The 16,618-nt window shown below is 34.8% G+C and overlaps 2 protein-coding genes across 2 annotated transcripts in view; both read left to right on the top strand.

The window, feature by feature from the left end:
• Positions 1–899: 899 nt before the first annotated feature.
• LOC101508226 (mechanosensitive ion channel protein 6-like) lies at positions 900–5,791 on the top strand. The gene is made up of 5 exons (XM_004497154.4): positions 900–2,919; positions 3,394–3,517; positions 4,570–4,863; positions 4,965–5,167; positions 5,267–5,791. Exons 1-5 carry the CDS (start codon positions 1,049–1,051, stop codon positions 5,550–5,552), a joined length of 2,778 nt encoding a protein of 925 aa, XP_004497211.1. The 5' UTR covers positions 900–1,048; the 3' UTR covers positions 5,553–5,791.
• Positions 5,792–8,682: 2,891 nt separating this feature from the next.
• Positions 8,683–16,618, top strand: part of LOC101507285 (serine/threonine-protein kinase ATR) — a 14,128-nt gene continuing 6,192 nt past the window's right edge. The window contains exons 1-11 of the mRNA XM_073367491.1: positions 8,683–9,002; positions 9,109–9,253; positions 9,345–9,457; positions 9,616–9,914; positions 10,021–10,145; positions 10,385–10,529; positions 10,668–11,246; positions 11,325–11,400; positions 12,063–12,378; positions 12,970–14,265; positions 15,066–16,618. Of these exons, the coding sequence (XP_073223592.1) occupies positions 8,831–9,002; positions 9,109–9,253; positions 9,345–9,457; positions 9,616–9,914; positions 10,021–10,145; positions 10,385–10,529; positions 10,668–11,246; positions 11,325–11,400; positions 12,063–12,378; positions 12,970–14,265; positions 15,066–16,618 (4,819 nt within the window). The 5' untranslated portion in view covers positions 8,683–8,830. The remainder of the gene's footprint in view (positions 9,003–9,108; positions 9,254–9,344; positions 9,458–9,615; positions 9,915–10,020; positions 10,146–10,384; positions 10,530–10,667; positions 11,247–11,324; positions 11,401–12,062; positions 12,379–12,969; positions 14,266–15,065) is intronic.

Raw genomic sequence — 16,618 nt, 5'->3', positions numbered from 1 at the left:
AGTAATATAAAAATTTCCATTACAAAAAGTAAGTTCAAAAATTGATTTTAAGGTCTATATTTTATTTAGTTTTATCATTAGGCTTTTACATTTAAAAATTTAATTGTTAATTCCCCCTAACTTAAAATTATATATTTTTATAAAAGAATATTTTGTAATATTCTAAAAAAATTTATAAAAAATTATTCAAATTTTTTTTAAAAAACAGTTAAATATATTTTTATTTTAAAATAGACTAAAATTATTAGCTGTATAATTTTACAGAACTATAAATTATATTTTTATTTCAAAATTAAAATATTAAAATTTGATACAGTTAGAAACATATTTAAACAAATAAAATTGGTATTCAGGTCGGCAGATTTCGAGATATACTTACTCGTTTAGTATGATTTAAACGAACCGAATCAAGTTAATGATTGAGTTGTTTTTGAATATATATAACCATATTTTCATTTGGTAATAATTTCTGGTATTTTTTGGGACAAAGAAAACAGTAAGAAAAAAAAAAAAAACTCCTAACCTAACCTAACCTAACCTAGTGACAGACACAGTTGTCTGTGGTTTTACATTATCATATAATGAATCACATGATATTTTAAAATAATTAAAAAACTAAAGACGATGGTGCAGATAGCAGAATACGCGGTTGTACCAGAAGAAAGAGAGGAGTAGCGCATAAGTATATAACAGACCAACTTATAATTAAAACGAAACTGCTAATAATATCAGCGCAACACATCTCTCTCTCTGCAATCAATTTTAAAACATTATACTATTCCCTTCATCAACCATCATCATCATCATCATCGTGAAGAGTATTTTTTCATTCATATGGTCTGTTAATTTCTCCCACACTATACACGCGTCCGCGCACTATCCGAGAGAGAATAGCATACCATTACATTACATTAGTGATGTTTTTTTATAAAATAAAAATTATAAAAAATTTCTTGGTCACCAAATATCTACTTTTCCACCTCCCACTTTCTCAGTCATTTATATTTTTAATAAATCAAAATATATTTTTCCAGAGACCTTAACCCTGATGCAATCTATTAGAAAATCATTCAAATCTTATGCTTCTTATAACAAACATTCTAGAAGGTTTTCCGCTACCGGAAATCCAGATTCCGATCACGAACAACTCCCTATTCTCCTCGATCACGAAAACAACCACCGCGTCACTCAGTCTTTGCCGATGGCCGGAGATGTCGTCGTTAAGATCGACGACGAGGTTGAACCTGTTCAAGGGAACAAGATTTGGAGAGAGTCTAGCTACGATTTCTGGAATGATACCGGCGACAATGCGCGCGAAGAGAGCTTTGATTTCCGCAACAAAGGTCACCAACCGGAGGACCCGCCGTCGCAGCTAATTGGAAAGTTTCTGCATAAACAGAGAGCTTCCGGCGAGATGTCGCTTGATATGGATTTGGAAATGGAGGAGCTTCAGAACGAACGTGACGGCGACGGAAAATTAACGCCGGTGGAGGAATCTCCGACGATTATACAACGCGAGCTTAAGGTTTCGTTTGAAGAACCAGCTTCTAGTGTAATCGATGCGGTTAACGATCCTTTTCGGAGAAGACACAGCAAGGAATCGCCGTCGTTAGCTGAGTTTCAGAGACCTCCTCAACCGCCGCATAATGACCGTCGTCGGTCTCCGTCACCGGCAGGTAACGGTGGTGATTGCGAGGTCGTGAGGTGTACCTCTAACGCTTCGTTCGAAAGGAATCTTTCCATGCAGAGAAAATCTACGTTGTTGAAAACCAAAACTAGGTCTAGATTGATGGACCCGCCCGACGAACCCGACAGAAAGTCGGGCCGGGTCATGAAATCGGGTCAGTTATTTTCTGGGATGCTCGGAAAGAAAGTTGATGAAGATGAAGATGATCCTTTTTTGGAAGAGGATTTTCCAGATGAGTATAAGAAAACCCATTTTAGCCTTTGGACTCTTCTTGAGTGGTTGAGTTTGATTTTGATCATTGGTGCATTAGTAACAACTTTGAGTGTTCCTAATTTGAGGGAGAAGAATCTTTGGCAGCTCAAGTTGTGGAAATGGGAGGTAATGATTCTTGTTCTAATCTGTGGTAGGTTGGTTTCTGATTGGGTTATTAGGATTGCTGTTTTTTGCATTGAGAGGAATTTCCTATTAAGGAAAAGGGTTCTTTATTTTGTGTATGGTGTGAGGAAAGCTGTGCAAAATTGTGTTTGGTTGGGTCTTGTTTTGATTGCATGGCATTTTTTGTTTGATAAGAGAGTTCAAAGGGAGACAAAAAGTGATTTCCTTCAATATGTAACTAAGGTTTTGGTCTGTTTCTTGGTGGGTACTTTGGTCTGGTTGTTGAAAACTCTAGTGGTTAAGGTTTTAGCTTCTTCTTTTCATGTCAGCACTTACTTTGATAGGATTCAAGAGTCACTGTTTAATCAATTCGTGATTGAAACACTTTCCGGGCCACCTCTGGTGGAAATTCGGAAGGCCGAAGAGGAGGAAGAAAGGCTTGCTGATGAGGTTCAGAAGTTGCAGAATGCCGGTGTTACCATACCGCCTGATCTTAGAGCTACCGCGTTTCCTAACATCAAGAGTGGAAGGTTGAAGAGTGGCTTGCTTCAGAAAAGCCCTGGATTTAAAAGTGGAAAGTTTTCAATGCCACTTTCCAAGAAGTCTGATGATGGGGTTGGGAATGGTGGTGGTGGGATAACTATTGATCATTTGCATAAGCTGAATCATAACAATGTATCTGCTTGGAATATGAAGAGGTTAATGAATATGGTTCGGCATGGGTCGCTTACTACATTGGATGAGCAGATAATTGATTCCACTGCTGATGATGAGAGTGCCACACAAATCAGAAGTGAAAATGAGGCTAAAGCAGCCGCTAAGAAAATCTTTCAGAATGTTGCTAGGCGTGGCTGCAGGTAATCCATTTATCTAGCTAGTGTTACTTGCCAATTATGTTTTATTGCTATATCTTGCTTGTTTCCATATCTGACACTTTGGCTAAATCTTTTTATGCATTTGCAAGCTATTAACTTTTGATCTTAGTTTCTGTTATGATGATTAACTCAAAATTCTCTTATTATGTACGAATTTTTCACCAAGGTGGTTTTTGTTATTATTCAGAATTTTGATTCACAAACCTATCATAATTGGAATATTTCCCAATTAATGTTTTTTCTCATCTGGAGCCTCTATTGCCACATGACCAAATCACCTAAGGAAAGTTTTTAATGGTCTTTGACTTATAAGTGTTACTCCAACTCTGTTTCTCTCTCCTGTGGCTATGTGACAACATTAATTTGGTATTTTGTGATGACCATTGACTAATAAAGAAAAGGTTACTCTAACTCTCTTTCTCTCTCTGTCATTTTATTGCTTTCCTTTTTCTGCAGGTATATATACCCCGAGGACTTAATGCGTTTTATGAGAGAAGATGAAGCTATAAAAACCATAAATCTCTTTGAAGGAGCGTCCGATACTGGGAAAATCAGCAAATCTGCCTTGAAGAACTGGGTGGTAAGAGTTAACAAACATAAACCGTGTAGTTGCACCTAGGAATTATATCCCAACGAGATCCCGCTGTCTTGGTGCAGTGCAGTGCCTGACCGCGACAGCGTGAAACAAGATCCCGTTATCCCGGCGGAGTTAATCCCAACATTTTCCATTAAGATCCCACTATTATTTCTTCCTTCTCTATTTTGTTGTTTCTACTTTTACCTAAGAAGAAGTAGAATTTGCTAATGAAGATCATGCTTATATTTGATTCTTATGCTAGAACATGCATTTGAGTTTTTTAGTTATTTTATTACTATGTGTTAAAGTCTTCGATATGCATCATCTTTATTTTCTTGAATTTTGTTGGTATTTCAATGTATGTTTTGACTAAGAGTAAGACTTGTTGACTTTTATTATTGATTCCAGAGTTTGAGTCATTTGTTAATTTTGCATTAAATATAAATTTATATTGTATTATTTATGTAATTTGTCCAAAAATAGCAGTTATTCCGCCTATCTTGGAATGCCCTATCCCACTTTTGAGGTTGGTCGCGACGCACCGTTATCTGAGATTAACTACCTATAGTTGCATATGTTTCCTTTTTATTTTTTTATTTTCCTATTGTTTGTCTGATGGAATATTGTTTGCATCATAGAGGCAAAGTCGAGTAGCACTTCATTGATGTTCATCAAATTTTCAATATGGCTTCATGACATTATTCACTTGTTATAAACATCAACCCATAGTAGTATATTACATAAGCTCAGTTTGAAATTGTAAGCTAATTTAATTCTTAGACCCTGCCTAAGACAGTTGTGCAATAGCACAGTGACAAGATCATTGCATCTAATTAACCTTGGCACTGTCTTTTTGTTTCTTCTTGTTCTTATTTTCAATCATACATGTCTGTCCTCACATGCTTTAAAGGATCTTATTACGAACAAAATTTACATCAAGATCACAGTCTATATTTTCCTTGGTGCCTGATGTCATCGATGTTTTTACATTCAAGTGTAATGTGTTTACCTCTGTAGTATTTATTTACATCAACATTGTGCATTTTATTGTCCAGGTGAATGCCTTCAGGGAGAGGAGAGCACTTGCTTTGACATTGAATGACACCAAAACGGCTGTCAACAAACTTCATCGAATGCTCAATTTTTTAGTTGCCATTATCATACTGGTTATTTGGCTCTTGATATTGGAAATTGCCACCACCAAATTTCTTCTCTTTGTCAGCTCACAGCTTGTCTTGGTTGCATTTATATTTGGAAACACCTGCAAGACTGTATTTGAAGCAATTATATTCTTATTTGTAATGCATCCATTTGATGTGGGTGATAGATGTGAAATTGATGCGACCCAGGTAATGTTTATCTCTCACTCTAGGAGTTTATAGATTCTCTGTTCTTGCAAACATGGTCTAATTTTATACCCCTCCACCCATTTTCGCTTTACTGATTTCAGATGGTTGTAGAAGAAATGAATATATTGACAACCGTATTTCTGAGATTCGATAATCAAAAGATTGTGATCCCTAACAGTGTCCTTGCTACTAAGGCCATACATAATTTCTACCGCAGTCCCGACATGGGAGATGCTCTAGAATTCTGTATTCATGTAGCTACCCCAGTTGAAAAGATTTCACTTATGAAACACAGAATACATAGGTATGTACTGAAAAAAGGTGTCTCTCATTTACCTATTATGTATATTTTTGCTGGTATATGTCTGATGAGCTGAAATTGCTAATGACTACTACAATGCAGTTACATTGATAACAAGAAGGAGCACTGGTATCCTTCACCTTTCATAGTCTTGAAGGATCATGAACAATTGAACATGGTGAGAGTGGCGGTCTGGCCGACTCATAGAATGAACTTCCAAGACATGGGAGAAAGATTTGTCAGGAGGTCCGCTCTGATTGAAGAGTTGATGAAGATTTTCAGGGATCTTGACATTCAATACCGTCTCATGCCTCTCGACGTCAACGTTAGAGCTGTGCCTACCACTTCTGATCGTCTTCCACCTAGTTGGTCGACAATCACAGGCTGAGTAGAAGGAAGATATCCACCATGTACTTAGCAGTGCAGAGGCATTATCTGCTTCCAAGTGTTACCTTTTAGCAAGATAGGCTTTATGTAAAGAGTTCCTTTTGGTTATTGCTGTAGATTAATTTGATATACCTACTAAGGTTAGTTTATAGCTGATATAAATCAAAGTCTCTTGGTACATGCCTTTCTCATGCAGTTTTCTTTAAATAATGAGCACTAGTCGCTACCTCTTATCTACCACCTTACTGAATCTCTATACTTTTAAGTTTCTATATTTCTACCATGTCCCAGCTCTAGATAAATTATAAGGGTGCAGTTTTTATCTTTCTTGATGAATGTTAATAGTTAGTATATATGTTAAAGAGAGGAGGAATGTTAATATCAGATATTGAATTCTGAACCTCTTGCATATAATTCCTTCTGTTTGGAGAGCTTAATATCTCCGCATTTCACCAAATTCAACGATGTTTTAAAATTATTTATATATTTCAAATTTCTAAAACCCTTATCACTCCTCTAATGTGCTTTAGAATCCTATGTGTTCTTAAGTTTCTCCACCTTCTCTTCAATCCTCCCATTGTTCTTGCCCTCTATAGTTATGGAGTGCCCGTCACCACGCCTCAATCTAGTAACACAATTTTTTTTCTTCTTTTAGTGGAATAACACTGATAGTTTAGTGAACACATGTGATTAGTTTATATATTTTCAAAATTGGTCCAACAGCTTGATGAAGGTTATGCAAATAGATTGTGATTATATAAGTGCTATGATGTGGTAGTTTACTTTTCTCTGAGTTCTTTCCCCTTTTTCTATATAAATTTAAGTTAGGAAATAAAGTGATAGCAATTAATTTTTATTTAAAATAAAACATCATTTATTTACCATTTTCTTTATCTCTAATGTTTGTTGAAGACTTTTTTTGAGTATATGGATATTTTTTTGTATTAAAATGAAGTGTAGCTAAAATTTTATGTGTGTTTGGTTTTACATAATTAAAATGTATTTATTTAATAAATTGATTTTAATTAAAAATAAATTGAGTCTAAAATAATTTAAGTCTAAACATATTTATTAAAAAGGATTTTAGCATAACTTTCGGTGTAAAAATAATATTTAAAGTAAAAAACTACAAATCATAACTTTAAAACTAAAATCAATTTAAAACAAAATCGATTTTCAATCAAATACTACTAAATATATGAAAACTAATTTGATAAATCTAAAATCAATTTAATAAAAAAACAATAAAATGGTGATAACTGTAGATCATGCAATGGAGAGGTTCGTGACATGCGCCACTCAAAAAGTGGTGCATATGTATGGGTCAATTTGCTTACACTCATTATTGTTTCATACACTTTCTCCACTCTCCATAACCTTCTTTTCCCCACCCTCTCCAGATGTTTCCTTCCCCACTCACAGTCCATTGTTGTTTGCGGGGGTGTTTGTCATGTGGTTTGGGTTGATTTTAAGACAAGAAATTATTTCATCTCAAAATAAAATTGATTGATAAGTTTAAAAAACTATAATTTAGTCCGATTTAATTACAAATGGTTTATTTTGATTTGATTTTTTATATTTAAATTACAGTTTAAAAAAATATATTAATATTAATATTTAAAAAATGTGGTAGAGTAATAGGTTTGATACAAAATATAATATACAATATATTAAAATTTAATGTTCTAGAATAATACGAATATGTTTGAAATATATTAAATATTTAAAAAATAAAATAAAAATATTATTATAAAAAAATTAAAAAGCAACAAATAATATACAAATACAATATATTTTACTAGTAAAAATTAAAAATATTAATTTTATATATATGATTTGATTTGATTTTGAAAAAAATATATAAAAAACTAATTCGATTGATGCAGTTTTTACAAACTAACATAAAAAAAATTAATTAATATTCAGTATTGATTTTTTATTTTTGTAATGGATTTACAATTTTATATTAGATTAATTTAAGATTATTTACGCCTTTTGTTCTCAATCGCGTAGTTGTAAGAAGAAAAAAAAGAGTTAAAAAAGAGAGAAAAATGTGATAAATATAAAAGATTTGATGTAATATTTTAAATAAGAGACTGTAACAGAAAAGTGTTATATTTTTTTGAATTGATATAAATATCTTCATCTAGAATTACTCACATTTTTAAAACCATCTATAAAAATAGAAATAACCTAAAAAAATATGTTCCCAACATTTTCTTTTCATTCACCACGAGAAAAAACTTTTTGTGAAACCCACACCTTTTTAATATCTCTCTCCCTCTATCACATTTCTCTTCTAGTTTTTTATATGATTGTATAGTTTTTTGTTAGGCCAAGGCTCCTGCAAGCATTTATAAAGCGGGGTGGATTTCTATAACACAGCAATTCTTAGATAGATTTCATTTTTAATTCTTTATATTTGGCAAAAAAATTAAAAATTTATTCAGAAATTAAATCAAATAAAAGATTATAAATATAAGTTAGCTAAATTTTCATTATACTTCACAAGCACACTGAAAATTGTATTTTACCATTAATTAATCACTTTCAAATTTTTTATCTATTTAATTATATACTGTGAAATTTAACTTTTAAGTTAGTTACACATAAAAGTATGTTATGAATAATACAATATTTGAGTTTTTTCAGAACTTATTTTAAAAAACTTAAAATCAAGTTATCCCAAATATATCAATTTCAGAGCAAAATACAAGTTCAGAAAAACTCAAAATTTGAGTTTTGCAAAAATTTTAATTTTATTTTGTACAGCCCAAGTTTTGAAAAAGACTTGTTTTTCAAATTTTTAGCCTCATTTAATTGTTTTGTTTAGAAAAAATGATTTAAACATATATTTTAGAAAATAACAAGAGTCAAATGTATCATATCTATTTAATAACCAACTTTTAAAAATAATACCGATATATTTGTTTTTTATTTTTTCGCAAAGTAAACGAAACACGGAAGAAACAGTTGTTGGAAAGAAAAGCGGTTTCCATATTATAAGGAAGTTTGAGTAGCAATAGTGAGGGTGTAGGTGGTAAAAAGTATGTAGTGAGATCCAAGCCCAAGTATTTTTCTCCTATTATAATGGACCGACCCTCGAGGGTCAGTGTGTGAATATACACGAAAGGAAAGGAAACGAAATTGAATTGAATGATAAAACCGTAAACAACATTTTGGGAGGGAAGATGAAAAGAATAGAAAAAACAATAACGATCATTATTATAAGTTTGGTTCAAAAAATAAAGATAGTGAGTGAATGATATAGCAATAAGGATGGCGAAGGCAAACCTGTCTAGCTTAGTTCACGAACTTCGTGAACGCATAGCTGCATCCTCTTCTTCCTCCCCATCTCCTAACAACCCTTCCGACGACGACGTTTTGGAGGTTAGGTTCCGTACCGTCCTCCCCAATCTTCTCCACGCTTACGTCCTCCCTACTTCCTCCGGTACTCTTCTTTTCTTTTTCTTCTTCTTCTTCTTCTTCTTCTTCTTCTTCTTCATCATTATCAATAATCAATCATCAATAATCAATAATCAATAATACTAATGCAGGTAACGAGAGAGAAGTGATTGCCGTAGTGAAACTCATCTCTCGCACAGCAATTAACTTCCCCGGAGTGTTTTTCCATGGTCAACCCACCGCTATTCTACCAATCATCGCTCGTTTACTCCCTTTTTTCGCTGAACCTCTCTTTCGGTCTCTCATTTTCCTTCCTTCTTTCTCTTTTTTCGCTTTTCGCTTTTCACTATCTTCTCCTTCTCCTTCTCATTTTTATTTTATCTTTCAGATCTCGTCATGGAGTTTTCTTTGAAGCTATCGGTTCGCTTTTATCCTTACTTCGCTCCGGTGCTCGAGATTCTTACAGACAGTTCTTTGTTGATTCTGTATTCCTCATTCAAGGTACTAAACTATAATTAATTATTCATGCTCTCATTCGATCATATCAGATACTCCTAACTTCATTATTTATATCAACATTCAATTTGTTTGATTAATTTTTTATGCTGCTGTTTCTTTTAGTAACTGTTTTGTTTTGTTTGTTTGTTTTTACATTGTAGATGTTTTACATGTGGCTTCTCTAAGTTTCAATGGATCCCCTAGTGTCATGATTAAGTGTTTTTCCGAGTCATTCTCTGGAGTTGAAGATCTTCCAACAACGAACAAACCAGTTGATGGTTGCGGTTTATTGATTGACCTTACTGGCAAAACCAGGTGGCAACCTTTTGCAACTTGGATTTTGAAACTTCTTGGTAAATGTCTAACTGAAGGAACACTCTATGTTGAAGGATTGATTCATGCTTCCTTTGTCTCTGCTGCGTGTTCTCTTTTATGCTATGGGGATTCTGATTTGCATATGGTGGGTGATGGTTGATGAGAGTTTGAAATTTGAGTATTTCCACCTTATTTTACTTATATTTAACGGAAATGATATGATTGTCTGACAATTTATGTTTTTCTCGAAGGCATGCTTTGACTTTGTGCACATTGTTGCGACGGTCACAAACTATGATATCATTCCTTATCAGAATTTAATCCGCTCAATGGTTATTATCTTGAATTTGGACAAGGAGGGGCTTCCTTTTTTCAGGTTTGGATATGTTTGCTTTTTTCTTTTCATATGAATGGCCTTTTACAGTAAACTATGAGTGTATGGCTAGGATCTTGGAAAGTGATTTTCTTATAGAAGTCTGCTTTCTTTTTGATTAAATGGTTACTTGTATTACGTTACGATGTTTTGAAAAAAAAGCACTGCATACAAGACAAAGTAAATAATCTTTTTCCTATGTATTTTACGGTGTACAACATTAAGATGTAGCTCACCTGCAGAAACACAACTTATGATTCATCGTTGGGTGTTTGCCTCAATACACTCCACTCTAACTGTCCAGAAGATATCGTCAAATTAACCGCTGCTGATTTAGTCGGTGTATTCTTTGGATCGTTGTGGAGAACCAAAAGCCAGGAACTTAAGGTTAACATTGATACTTACTTTTGTTAGAACATCTTAGTTAACTATAGAGCTGTTCATAGAAGTTTCACCCCAGTTTCTACAAGTTTACAGATTTGAAGCAGGGAATTGATCAAGAGGACTTAATAGTATTTTTTTCAGGTTGCACTATGCAGTGCTTATGCTAGAATTGCTCAAGTTTGCCCCCCTCATGTTTGGAAGCCAGAGCATCTCATATCTGCACTCTATCATCCGGACCCATGTTTGCCTTTGATAGAGTGCTTTCAAGTTGCGGTATCTACTCTTGGTCCACATCTTGTTGGGGGAAACCAAAGAAACAACAATAGTGTAGCCCTTTTATCAAATGAAAACAAGTCAACTGAAAGCATGAGGCATGGCCAAAAGAGGTCCATTCAGGATATGGGTAATTCAAAGATCAAACGCCAAAAATTAAATGAAGAAATTGATGTTATAGATGCCAGTATTGAGGTGGAATGCAAATATAGTTGTATAGTTACTTGCCAAAGAGTGGAAGATTATGCTAACCATATGAATAAATCTCTTGTGTCATTTGTTCAATCTTTAAATGCTCCGGCTGTTGGACCTGGCTCTTTGAGGCCAGATATTGCTTTATCTGCACTTAGCGTTCTATGCATTGCCTTTTCTATATATCCAGAGAGCGATCTGTCTATCAGAATCTTCCAGCAGATGCTTGCATGGCTTCCTTGGATAGCTGAGCAGGTAGGTAGGTAACAGTTGCAAATTCCTATTATATTATTTGTTTAAATTCCAACAAAACTAAGTTGTCCATCTTTATAGGCGAAACAAGGGAATTCAATTACTGTAGATATCTCCACCTACCTACAAGGAATTCATAGTGTATTGCTTTTGCAAAGTAAGCTTTGGATCTAACCTTAATTGAATTAACTTCTACTTTTTCCTTCGCATAAAAATATTATACTTCTTTTTAGGTGATTACATTACATTGCGTCTGATTTTCTTTGATGGCAAGTAAATTATAAGGACTGTTAGCATTCTGATCATTGTCTCAATGGTCAAAATTGGATTCTTTGGATTTTGGCAGGTATAATTTTTTTGTAAATGAACAAACCTTTTTAGCCTCTCTCACCTAATGCCACTTATGTCTTGAACAGAAAATCATAATGATTTGGAAATAGAGTAGCCTGTTATTTCAAATAAATATATTGCATGTGGAGTTGTTATCCATTGTGTATGTAAATATTGGAGCCTTGAATATATTGTACAGCCAAGTCCACCATTGCCAATCATGGCTCTTCTTAAATGTTCCTTAATTTATTGATATCTTGTTGCTAATAGCATTCCAGATTCATGGCACCGTTCTCCTGTGCTCTTCTGTATATTAAGTGAGGGTTGAGTTAGGTTCTTTGAGGGGCAAAAATACTAACAATAAGCAACCAAATATGGGGATTTAACTGATTTTTCTCGATATATCCTTTAATTTACTAATACTTCATGTTTGTGGTGTCTGCTATTCCATTCTCCTGACCTGGGTCACTTGTGACTTCTCTCAATCAGGTGCCCTTTTCAAACAGAATAATCCATTACAAGATGGGAATTACCACGTAGACCTTATGCTTGTTGTGCTTAAACTTCCCTGGACTCATGTGCTCCTTGTTATTGATAATCAGCTGCCTTGGAAAACCAAATGCCTTTCTCTTCAAGTATTATCGAAGTTAGGTCCAAGCTTGAGCAGTGAAGTTGTTTTTGAAGTTTTAGATTTGGGTCTCCAAGACAAAGCTGGAGAAGTCAGAATTGAAGCTGCTATTTCTATGCCAGTGATGGTTTTGTGGTCTGGTCTTGACATATCATCTCCTGTCATTAAAAGGATGGAGTAAGAAAACTATGTCGATGCTTTTGCTTACAGATTTCAATAACATGTGGTCAGACTTGTCGTTTGGTTAGTTTGAAAATAGATGCATCATTAACTTCAGTTTCTCAAATATTAATTTCAATGTCTAAATTGCAGGAGCTGATTGAAAGATTATATTTTTTGCTTAAGTTATTCTCTTTCATTTGAACTGTTGGATCTATATCCTAGAATGGATTTTCTGTTTTAAATACAAACATATCAATATGTTCCAAAAATCATCATTAATACACACTGAACTTGCTTTTCGATATTATTTAGTCTAGCTGGATTCAATTTATGAATCACAAACTTTGAAATGATAAAATATTTTTCCTTTACGCGAGTTGCCCATTCTATAAATGATTTGGTTCTTTACAGTCTTCGTTGTTTCAAATTTATGATGGGTGTCCTTATTGTTAAGCAGTTTCTTTTTGGTTTTTTTCCCAGTAATGTCTTTGTTTTTTGTAAGTTTCTGGATCACATGGAAGTATGTGGATGAAAGTTGTATCTCTTGAATGAAATGATGGAGAGACATGTCTTCTGGCTGTTTACTTGTCTCCATACAATATGCAGGTACCTAAGAACAGATGAAGAGGTTAGGAAACTTCTTCCAATATCTCTTGGCCTATTGTCATGCCTTTATGGATGCAGAAGAGCTGTATCTGGTCTGCCTAGGAACGAATGCAAGTTATTTCTAAAGGAGAAAAGTGGAAGATCAAGTTGGACGATAGATTATTTAATGCAAGGTTTTAGCTGTTCAAAATGTGATAAAAAATTTATTTGCAATTACAATGAGCGGCATCCTCCCATCGTTCTTGGATCTGAGATGTGTGGAGCAGACGCACAAGTTAGTTTGGACTGTAATTTCATGCAGTTGCAATCTTTATTTTTTGACCTTCTTTTTGATGAATCGTCAGAGGATGTCCAGATTTCCTGTGTGAAAGTTATTCATCGGATCCTTGCACATGGTGCCCCTGATATTCTGCTCAGTACTAGGCTTGAATGGATAAAATGTGTAGACTATCTTTTGACTAGTAGTAACAAGGAATTGAGAGATGCATTTTGCGGTCATATTAGTTCTTTTATGGATGATCGTATTTTGAGTTTAATATTTGCTGGAGATACAGACAAAACCAAGGAGCAAAAATTCTTGGATACAGTTAAACATGCCATGACAGTTGCTGATAGTCCACATATATTAGAGACTTTAATGGAATGTACAGCACAAATAATGGTTTCTGTTGATATAGGTAGCAAACTGTTCTCATCTTCTCTTCTACTGTTGGTTGATCAGCTTGATAGCAAACACATGACTGTGAGGATGAATGCGTCAAGATTAATACACAAATCCTGTTATTTCCATCTTAAAGGAGGACTTGAACTAATTCTTTCTAAAGATGCTCATATTCGTAATGAACTGTATGATTATCTCTCTAAGAGACTTGTCAGCCACCGAATCTTAGTGAAGGAGTTTGCAGAAGCTGTTTTTGGTGTTAGGACTGAAGAACTTGTCCAGAAAATGATTCCTTCTGTTCTCCCAAAGCTTGTGGTTGCTCAGCAGTATAATAGTCAAGCTGCTGACACCATATGCGAGTTGGCCAAGCTTGCGAACACTGACAAGGAGCTTAATGGTGATAGTATAGCGGTATCAAAGATCCGAACAGTGCGTCTGATAGTTAATTGGCTGCCAAAAGTGCTTGCTTTTGCTCTTCATCAAACAGATGACCAACAGCTACTTTCAGCTGTGCAGTTTTACCATGCACAGATTGATTCTGACAAGAAGGAAATATTTTCAGCTGCTTTACCTACTCTTCTAGATGAACTTGTATGCTTTACAGATGCTGGTGATTCAGATGAGATAAGCAAAAGGTAACATGATGTTTTCTGAAACTTGATTGCACTCTTTTCGTGGATGGACTTTCTTGAGCACATTTTGATCGAAGACGTATCCGGGTTTTCAACACGTGTTAGTGTTGGACACCGACACGATACCGACATTTTGATTACATTCAATTAGTTCATTTTCTCAAATTATTATTATTGTTATTATTAGTAATAATTAATAATACGGGTTATACACTATATTATTAATATTATTATTATTACTAGTCTGTATTTGTTCACTCATCATTGACTATCAGAAACTGGTTTATTTCACTATTGGGATTGACTAGCAATTATGGTAAGTCCTGCATATTCATTTCTTTCATGATACTCTTGTAGACTTCAATCATAAGCAAACATAAGGTTTCATACTTTTAGAACGAAGTTCTAACAGGAAACTAAGTAATGGTAAATAAGAGTGTCATGACAAGAACCAACAATCCCAAAAGCTTTTGTTGTTAGGTGAAGACATGAGTAGTTTTTTTTTTTTTGTTTCTAACACTCCCTCTCAAGTGGGTAGTCTTTGTGTTTGAAGTGCGAACATTGCATAGACTCTCCACTCTTGTGCTTCAAATTTAACCTTGTATTGGAAGAATGGGGGAGCAAGGATCGAGCTCTATAAAACATGGTTATAGAGACTTTGATACCGTGTTATGAATGGTGAATCAATTACCCGAAAGTTCAAGCTGTTAGTCTAAGAGACATAAATGGTTTTTATATTATATTTCTAACAAAGGGTACATGAGCTTTGCATGTCCTTAACTTATTCTTCTAACTGTTGACAGGTTAGCTAGAGTGCCTCCGATGATTAAAGAAATTGCTAAAGTTCTCACTGGTGCAGAAGATCTTCCAGGCTTTTTGAGGAGTCATTTTGTTGGCCTTCTTAACAGCATAGACAGAAAAATGCTCCATTCTGATGATTTCTTGCTTCGAAAACAAGCATTACACCGTATTGAGATGCTGATTAGAATGATGGGTTCTCATCTTAATACTTATGTGCCAAAACTAATGGTGCTTCTCTTGCATGCTATTGATAAAGAATCTCTGCAAATGGAGGGGCTGTCTGTCTTGCATTTTTTCATAAAGCAATTGGCTAAAGTTTCACCATCTAGCATTAAGCACATAATTTCTCAAGTTTTTGCTTCTCTTCTCCCCTTCCTGGAAAGAGACAGAGAAAATCCCTCAATACATTTGGACAAAGTGGTAAAAATTTTAGAAGAACTTGTTTTTAAGAATAGGGTTATCCTAAAGCAGCATATATCTGAGTTCCCCCCGCTACCCTGTATACCTGCTTTGATGCAAGTGAACAAAGAAATTGAGGTTGCTCGTGGGACAATGGCTTTGAAGGATCAACTACGAGACGTAGTTGATGGTTTAAATCATGAGAACTTAAATGTGAGGTACATGGTAGCATGTGAGCTTCGCAAGCTTTTGAACTTGAGATGGAAGGATATTATAGATCTAATCACTGCTGAAACTGGTTCAGACTTGGATGTTTTGAGTTCTCTGATCACATCATTATTGAGAGGATGTGCAGAAGAATCAAGGACCACAGTTGGGCAGCGGTTGAAGTTGGTCTGTGCTGATTGTCTTGGAGCCCTTGGTGCTGCTGACCCTGCTAAGGTAAAAGGCCTTTCATGTCAGCGTTTCAAAATTCAATGCTCTGATGATGACCTCATATTTGAGCTGATCCACAAGCATCTAGCTCGGGCATTTAGATCTGCACCTGATACTGTCATTCAAGACTCTGCTGCATTGGCTATACAGGAGTTGCTAAAGTTTGCTGGTTGTGAGGCGTCACTTGATGAGAATGCTTCAACGAAGATCAAGACTACCAATGGCGGTAATGGTATGAATAATAGGGGACAGAAATTATGGGATAGGTTTTCTAATTATGTGAAAGAGATAATAGCCCCATGCTTAACATCTAGGTTTCAGCTTCCTAACGTAGCTGACTCAACATCTGTTGGCCCTATTTACGACCCATCTATGTCATTTAGAAGATGGATTTTCTTTTGGATGAAAAAACTGATTGTACATGCTACTGGATCTCGTGCAAGCATCTTCAATGCTTGTCGAGGTATTGTACGTCATGATATGCAAACAGCAATATATCTGCTTCCATACTTAGTTCTTAATGCTGTCTGTCATGGCACTCAGGAGGCACGCCACAGCATAACAGAGGAAATCTTATCTGTTCTTGATGCAGCTGCATCAGAGAACAGTGGAGCTTCAGTTCATGGATTCAGTGGTGGTCAAAGTGAAGTTTGTATTCAATCCGTGTTCACTCTTCTTGATAATCTTGGACAGTGGGTGGATGATGTTGAACAAGAACTTG

The sequence above is a fragment of the Cicer arietinum genome, chromosome 4 (assembly GCF_000331145.2).
Source record: "Cicer arietinum cultivar CDC Frontier isolate Library 1 chromosome 4, Cicar.CDCFrontier_v2.0, whole genome shotgun sequence".
Lineage (NCBI taxonomy): Eukaryota > Viridiplantae > Streptophyta > Magnoliopsida > Fabales > Fabaceae > Cicer > Cicer arietinum.
This window is presented reverse-complemented; position numbering and strand designations above follow the sequence as displayed.

What these genes read in the sequence shown, in the direction of transcription:
- LOC101508226 (XM_004497154.4), top strand. Translation starts at nt 1,049, where the DNA reads ATGCAATCTATTAGAAAATCATTCAAATCTTATGCTTCTTATAACAAA. An exon ending in CTGCCTTGAAGAACTGGGTG is followed by an intron (nt 3,518 to 4,569) that starts GTAAGAGTTAAC and finishes TTTATTGTCCAG; the next exon opens with GTGAATGCCTTCAGGGAGAG. An exon ending in ATGAAACACAGAATACATAG is followed by an intron (nt 5,168 to 5,266) that starts GTATGTACTGAA and finishes ACTACAATGCAG; the next exon opens with TTACATTGATAACAAGAAGG.